Genomic DNA, 7500 nt, shown 5'->3' with positions numbered 1-7500 from the left:
CCCACATGTACGCATTGCGTACCTACTTTTTTAAACAACGCCGAAAATACGAAAACACAATAGTTTCAATGTCCTGACTACGGGATGCTAAACTGGCACAGCAAGATTAATTGAGCAGTGAGAGGGAATAACTATCTTAAGCCAATTTTCGAAATGCCTTTCTTCATCAGGGTTTCCCAACGAATGATTTTGGCGTATGGAGAAAGAGAGGGAAAGGCATAATTTGAATAATCGGATTATGCATCTCTAGTATAAAAACGGCCAATTCTGTCCTGACAAGCAGCCTTTCTCAATGGAAACGTGTGAGCAGTTCAATTAGCTCATTCAAAGTCCCTGGATCAAAATACATGGAGTAACCAGGTATCCAGACAAAAAAAATTGTGACGAAAAAACAAGCAATTCCGACATTGGATAGATTTAGACATGAAATAAAAAATTATGAGTTTGACATCAATTTCAGAAAATTGAATATTACACTCTTAATGGCATCCCCTCCTGTTAATAACTTTTAATTAGCTTTCGATAAGAAAGATGAAATGGGATGCCATCGCTTTTCTACAGGCTGTTTTTCCCTCATTTACATAATAGAATTTCTATTTTTAATGTTCGGTGATTATTATTGTATAAAACGCTCTTAGTCTGTTAAATGCCCAAGTATTTATTCTGTAACAACTGTCTCCATTAGCCGAAATCATTCCTTGGGAAACCCTGATGAAATAAGGCATATTTCTTTCAAAATACTAGCTTAAGATAGTTATTCCTTCACTGTTCAATTAACCTTGCTGTGCCGGTTTAGCATTCTGTAGTCAGAGCATTAAACCTATTGTCTTTTCGTTCATTTATCTTCTAGGTGCTCCCCAGATTTCTGAGAAAAACTTCCTGGTTTTGATTATCAGCAATGGTGGATAAAAAGTTGGACCTTTTGGAGCGGCATATGCAAGAGCTTAGCGTTGCAAGAAAGGAGGGAGACAGACAAGGCAAGGGTTTGGCTTATTTCAATCTTGGTAGATACTATCAGGGTACAGCTGACTTTAATCAGGCCATAACAAATTACAGAGAAGCATCAGCCATTTTTAAGGAAGTGGGTTTCAGGGCCGGAGAAGGAGCAGCCTATGGCAATCTCTGCAATGCTTATCAAAGTCTTGGTAATTTCAAGCAAGCCATAGAATACCACCATCAACATCTTAGTATTGCAAAAGAGGTAGGGGACAGGGCCAGAGAAGGAGCGGCCTATAGAAATCTCGGCAACGCTTATCGAAGTCTTGGTAATTTCAAGCAAGCCATAGAGTACCACCATCAACATCTTAGTATTGCAAAAGAGGCAGGGGACAGGGCCGGAGAAGGAGCGGCCTATGGAAATCTCGGCAACGCTTATGACAGTCTTGGTAATTTCAAGCAAGCCATAGAGTACCACCATCAACATCTTAGTATTGCAAAAGAGTTAAGGGACAGGGCCGGAGAAGGAGCGGCCTATGAAAATCTCGGCAGTGCTTATCAAAGTCTTGGTAATTTCAAGCAAGCCATAGAGTACCACCATCAACATCTTAGTATTGCAAAAGAGGTAGGGGACAAGGCCGGAGAAGGAGTGGCCTATGGAAATCTCGGCAACGCTTATCGAAGCCTTGGTAATTTCAAGCAAGCCATAGAGTACCACCATCAACATCTTAGTATTGCAACAGAGGTAGGCGACAGGGCCGGAGAAGGAGCGGCCTATGGAAATCTCGGCATCGCTTATGACAGTCTTGGTAATTTCAAGCAAGCCATAGAGTTCCACCATCAAGATCTTAGTATTGCAAAAGAGGTAGGGGACAGGGCCGGAGAAGGAGCGGCCTATGGAAATCTTGGCAACGCTTATCAAAGTCTTGGTAATTTCAAGCAAGCCATAGAGTACCACCATCAACATCTTAGTATTGCAAAAGAGGTAGGGAACAGGGCCGGAGAAGGAGGGGCCTATGGAAATCTCGGCAACGCTTATGACAGTCTTGGTAATTTCAAGCAAGCCATAGAGTTCCACCATCAAGATCTTAGTATTGCAAAAGAGGTAGGGGACAGGGCCGGAGAAGTAGCGGCCTATGGAAATCTTGGCAACGCTTATCAAAGTCTTGGTAATTTCAAGCAAGCCATAGAGTACCACCATCAACATCTTAGTATTGCAAAAGAGGTAGGGGACAGGGCCGGAGAAGGAAGAGCTTATTGCAATCTCGGCAAAGCTTATCGAAGTCTTGGTAATTTCAAGCAAGCCATAGAGTACCACCATCAACATCTTAGTATTGCAAAAGAGGTAGGGGACAGGGCCACAGAAGGAGCGGCCTATGGAAATCTCGGCAATGCTTATAACAGTCTTGGTAATTTCAAGCAAGCCATAGAGTACCACCATCAACGTCTTAGTATTGCAAAAGAGGTAGGGGACAGGGCCGGAGAAGGAGCGGCCTATGGAAATCTCGGCAATGCTTATGACAGTCTTGGTAATTTCAAGCAAGCCATAGAGTACCACCATCAATGTCTTAGTATTGCAAAAGAGGTAGGGATCAGGGCCGGAGAAGGAAGAGCTTATTGCAATCTCGGCAACGCTTATCAAAGTCTTGGTAATTTCAAGCAAGCCATAGAGTACCATTATCAAGATCTTAGTATTGCAAAAGAAGTAGGGGACAGGGCCGGAGAAGGAAGAGCGTATTGCAATCTCGGCAACGCTTATGAAAGTCTTGGTAATTTCAAGGAAGCCATAGAGTATCACCATCAACATCTTAGTATTTGCCAGGAAACAGAGGACCCAGTGGGGCTGGCAATCGCATGTTATCATATTGGTCATGTTCATGAATGTTTTGGCTCCTTGAGTAAAGCTCTTAATTACTGTCGTCTAAGCGTTTATTATTTTGATGAAGTTAGGCGTCTTCTTCAGTCAGAGGATGCATGGAAAATAAGCTTTCGTGACACAAAGGAGTTTGCGTACACCGCTCTGTGGACAGCACTCTTGAAGAATGGAGAGGTTGATGAAGCTTTGTATGCTGCTGAGCAAGGACGAGCACAGGCTTTGGTAGACATTTTAAAGATGCAATACAGCGTTGATGAGAAACCTATGATGAAGGAAACTATCTCTTTGGTTATGAAAGATCTACCTTCACAAACTGTTTTCACAGCACTTGAAGGGAACACGATCAACTTCTGGTTGCTAAGAGATGATATCAGGATAAATTTTAGACAAAAGAAAATCGAAAATGGAACTGCCAAGTCTCTGATGAAAAGTACGTTGGAACAGATCAATGCAGGGGTTGTTTTGCGATGCGAGAATCGTTCACTTGAAAGACAAGGCAGCGACTTCTCGAGTACTAGGGAAAGTGTTGAAGAAACTTTTCAGTCTTTGAGCTTCTCTGTGCACTCTTTGCAGCCCTTGTATGATGTCTTAATCAGTCCTATAGCGGACTTGATCCAGGGCGATGACTTAGTGTTTGTTCCTGATGGACACTTTTGCCTGGCTCCTTTTTCTGCAATGAGTGACTCTGTCAGGATCCGTGTAATTCCCTCGCTGACTGCTTTAAAATTGATCACTATGGCACCTGATAACTTCCAAAGTAAGAATGACGCGCTGCTTGTAGGCGATCCGTGCTTGAGCGAAGTCACTTACGGCACTGGTGAACCCATGTATGGACAGCTGCCGTGTGCGAAAAAAGAGGTGGATATAATTGGAGAACTTCTGCAGACCGTGCCTCTTACAGGAAAAAATGCAACCAAAGCTGAGGTGCTGAGAAGAATGAAGTCAGTTGCCTTAATCCACATTGCTGCACATGGGGATGACGGATCTGGAGAAATTGCTTTGGCCCCAAATCCCGAACGCACATCCAAGATCCTCGAAGAGGAAGATTACATGTTATCATTGAGCGATGTTCAAGCAGTTCACCTTCAGGCAAGACTGGTTGTGCTTAGTTGCTGTCATAGTGGCCAGGGAGAGGTAAAATCTGAGGGTATTGTGGGAATAGCCAGGGCTTTCCTGTGTGCTGGTGCCCGGTCTGTACTGGTGTCACTCTGGGCAATCGACGACGAGGCGACCTTCTTGTTCATGAAGAGTTTTTACCAACACTTGGCAGATAGGAAAAGTGCAAGTACAGCTCTTCACCATGCTATGAAATCTCTTCAGGAGACAAAGAATTATTCGGCCATAAAATACTGGGCGCCATTTGTGCTAATCGGCGATGATGTCACCTTTGAGTTTGGGCAGCTCGAACACGAAAAGAATGGTAAGTGCTATTTAAATATAACTTTAATGACTGAATCGCTGTACATTGTACATGTTTTTAACCAGGAAGTTGTCGAAAGGAGCAGGTACGTTCTTCACAAAGAAATGGCTTTAAAATCGGTTGCCAGAGTGGATACTTTTACTGGAACTGCTTTGGCTAATACCTAAATTAAATATTGTCTGCATTCACCGAGTCAGCTACTTCAACGTCCTGCAGATAGCTAGCTGTTTGAGCCCGTGTTATGATGGAGTGACTGTAAAACTGATCGGTGATTGTCGATTGCTTATGTCAAGTGAAGTGAGTTATTGAGGTCTTCAAGTCTACATGTCAAAGTAACAGTGAATAGGAATTGTTGCTATTAACTCTAGCACAAACAGTTAAATGAATGAATTAAGATAATTGTTATATTATTTACTTGTCAATCAGAACGAAATTCGTTATTTGCATTTGATCCACTACTTGTTTCTTCCTTCCTTGTTTTTCTTTTTCAGAAACGATGTCCAAAACGTGAAAAACTTACTTGGACTGCGATACGTCGATATGTTATTTTCCTTTCTTCGATTATATGAGTTATTGAAAAAAATTCAATCATTGATACCTCAGTAGCTGTCAGACACAAGATATCATGCCAATTATAGTTAAAGTACCATGAGATTTCAGTAGTATTAAGATACTGTTCAAGTCCTTACATTTGTGCCTTGTTTTGTAAGCATCTGTTCCAGGATTAGTTAATCACTTGATAGAAATCAGGGGTTTGTTTCCATAACTGAAGATCTAGCCGTCTTGTTATTTTGGCCCTTGAAAATAACTCCAAGCTTTTGCAGTTTGTTCCTCAGGTGACATGTATACTCTTAAGCTTGCTATACCAACTTTCCATTTACAATATCATTAAGTGACAGTCTCGGGGAATGTGTATTTTCTGTGTTTCTGTAAGGTTGGCCAAAGCTAAATAAGCAAATTAATTGTTTCAGGAGCTAAAAAACAACCTAGGAAAGTATAAATGTTTGGAAATTACAAAAATTTTAATGTAGCGTTCACATTTAAATGAGACGGAAATTCCTGGAACAAAACGCTTTATTCCTAAAGGGTTTGAATTGGGCACACCATTGAGTTAGCCAATTTGTTTATTGTTTATTTTCCCACAAAACGTGGTTTCTGACGTTGATGAGGACTAGGACAATATGGGTAAATCTAACTCTTAGGTGATGGACTCTTGCTAGGGCCTGGAACCAAACAAATGGAAAGTTCTTTACTTAAAAGTTGTACATGTTGATTTTGTGATATTTTGTGACAGAGGGACTGGACCGATGCAAAATAATTCAATGAAATGGACGATTTCTTAAAACTTCTAGAAGGTAAAAGGGTGTGTGGGGTAAAAGTTGCCTGATCTCTTAATTAATTGTGTGCATTTTAAACTCCTGGGAAGGTGGGACTTTGCCCATGCATATGCTTGTGGAAATTTTTTGAATTTTAAAAATGGTATGACTACCCGAGTCACGTCATTTCATACCACTTCGCACCATTGCAAACGTTGGTCAGTAACTCTTGAGTTGACAAAGGTATTAAAAGGGAAGCATTCCATCCTTTCTCCATGTTAAAACTGAGGGCAGGATGGGCACCCACCTCCTAAATACTGTAGATCAGTGCAGCATAGCTTAGAAACGCTATTTCGTGTTGAACTAAAGCTGTCATTCTGCTTGTTTTCATTGTTTTTAGAGCGGTAAGCTTGTCAATATTAACATAGCATAATGTGTCGTGTAATTGTTACGAAATGTCCAATGTCAGTTTTAGGGATGGAAAGTAGTGTTGGCCGTTATGAACTCGCATGTTCATTTCCAACTCCTTGATAATGGCGTCATGAGGTCGCCGAAACATCGGAAGTTTAGCTTTTTATCGCTAGTTTTTACATGTCCGTATTTCACTGTTTTCATCTTTATTTGGTAATTTAACATTTATGTTTCCTGATTTCTTGTTAGGGGATTTAACAATCATGTAATTAGTTTTCTTAATATTTATAGAGAGCTTGTTTAGATCGCGCCATTCTTTAATTTTAGCCAGCTCTCTGTCATTTAGTATTTCAAGATCTCGAATAGGTGATGAAACAAAGACATTAGTGTCGTCAGCAAAAATCCTGAAGTTCAGTTTATCAGAGCAGTAGAAATGTTGTTTATATCAAGTAAGAATAAAAGAGGACCAAGGGAACTACCCTGTCGTACATCACATTTCATCGTTTGTTTGTTTTTGCCATTTGGCCAAAAATCGCGATTTTCAACACTTTTGGAAAAATCGTTATTTCTCTTCTAATAGGTCTTATTTAAAGTGGTTTTTTTTATAGCACAAATCTATGGTAGTTAAGCTTTCCATCATTAAAAATTAGGCTATAAGGTGACTTGTGTTTCCTAGTTTTTTGGCCTTGTGAAGTTTGCCCAAAAATGATTTGACGATAGGTCTATCCCGATTGGGCTGGCAAACTGGAAAATGGTGCTTCAAAAATGGCAAAGAAGTGCTTAAATAATGCTCGACTTTTGAAAAAGGTGCTCGAAAGTTACTGATTTTCATCGGTATGCCTAATTTTTTTTTTAAAAAAGAAGTGCCCTTTCGTTAAGTTGTTTATAAATGTTCAGAGAACTAAAACATTAATGTCTTTTGAGCAAAAAAAAATTCCTCAGTGAAATATACTTTAAAGCCTGCCATGATTTCACATTGCTTCACTTCAAAAGCAACATTTCAACCATGTAACTTTTCGGGTGTTTAATTTAAATTAGAGGGTGTTCAAGGTTTCGTACGTGCCTTTGTACATGTGCTATACGAATACGTGAGAAAATCCTGCAATCTTAATACAGATTGGAACTGTTCGATAGTGACTTAAGTTTCTTTTGCGATACATCTTAAACACGGCTGAGTCTTTGCCACGAGTCTTAAACGCCCATTGTCTCCTGTAGACCAACGCCTTCATTCTGCTCGACACCCAGGGCTTATCTAAGGAGCAAACTTTGACCGTCTGAGTGGGCATAGGGGTATCGATCGCTTTGATCAGAGTGTTGTAGAATGCCTCAGTTTTATCCTTTGCAGTTGGCAGGCTCCCAGCTAAAGTTTGTTAACCATCGCCCAAGTGCACATAGGCTACTCTGAAAAAACAATAACAAAACAATACAGTCGCAAGTTTATACGTACAAGGAAGTGTTACGTTTTTGCAAAAGTTGGCCGTGAAGCACTTATATTTCAACAGACTTAACTATTAGAGGGTAGTGTGAAGTGCTAGTTTTCT

The 7500-nt window shown here is 40.5% G+C and overlaps 1 protein-coding gene across 1 annotated transcript; it reads left to right on the top strand.

Annotated features, from left to right (window-relative positions):
* Nucleotides 1–898: 898 nt before the first annotated feature.
* On the top strand, nt 899–7006 carry LOC137971505 (tetratricopeptide repeat protein 28-like). The gene is made up of 3 exons (XM_068818321.1): nt 899–1159; nt 1244–4232; nt 4724–7006. Exons 1-3 carry the CDS (start codon nt 899–901, stop codon nt 4741–4743), a joined length of 3270 nt encoding a protein of 1089 aa, XP_068674422.1. The 3' UTR covers nt 4744–7006.
* Nucleotides 7007–7500: the final 494 nt, after the last annotated feature.

The sequence above is a fragment of the Montipora foliosa genome, chromosome 9 (genome assembly GCF_036669935.1).
Source record: "Montipora foliosa isolate CH-2021 chromosome 9, ASM3666993v2, whole genome shotgun sequence".
In the NCBI taxonomy this organism is placed as follows: domain Eukaryota; kingdom Metazoa; phylum Cnidaria; class Anthozoa; order Scleractinia; family Acroporidae; genus Montipora; species Montipora foliosa.
This window is presented reverse-complemented; position numbering and strand designations above follow the sequence as displayed.

What these genes read in the sequence shown, in the direction of transcription:
- LOC137971505 (XM_068818321.1), top strand. Translation starts at nt 899, where the DNA reads ATGGTGGATAAAAAGTTGGACCTTTTGGAGCGGCATATGCAAGAGCTT. An exon ending in GTCTTGGTAATTTCAAGCAA is followed by an intron (nt 1,160 to 1,243) that starts GCCATAGAATAC and finishes TATAGAAATCTC; the next exon opens with GGCAACGCTTATCGAAGTCT. An exon ending in GCTCGAACACGAAAAGAATG is followed by an intron (nt 4,233 to 4,723) that starts GTAAGTGCTATT and finishes TTTCTTTTTCAG; the next exon opens with AAACGATGTCCAAAACGTGA.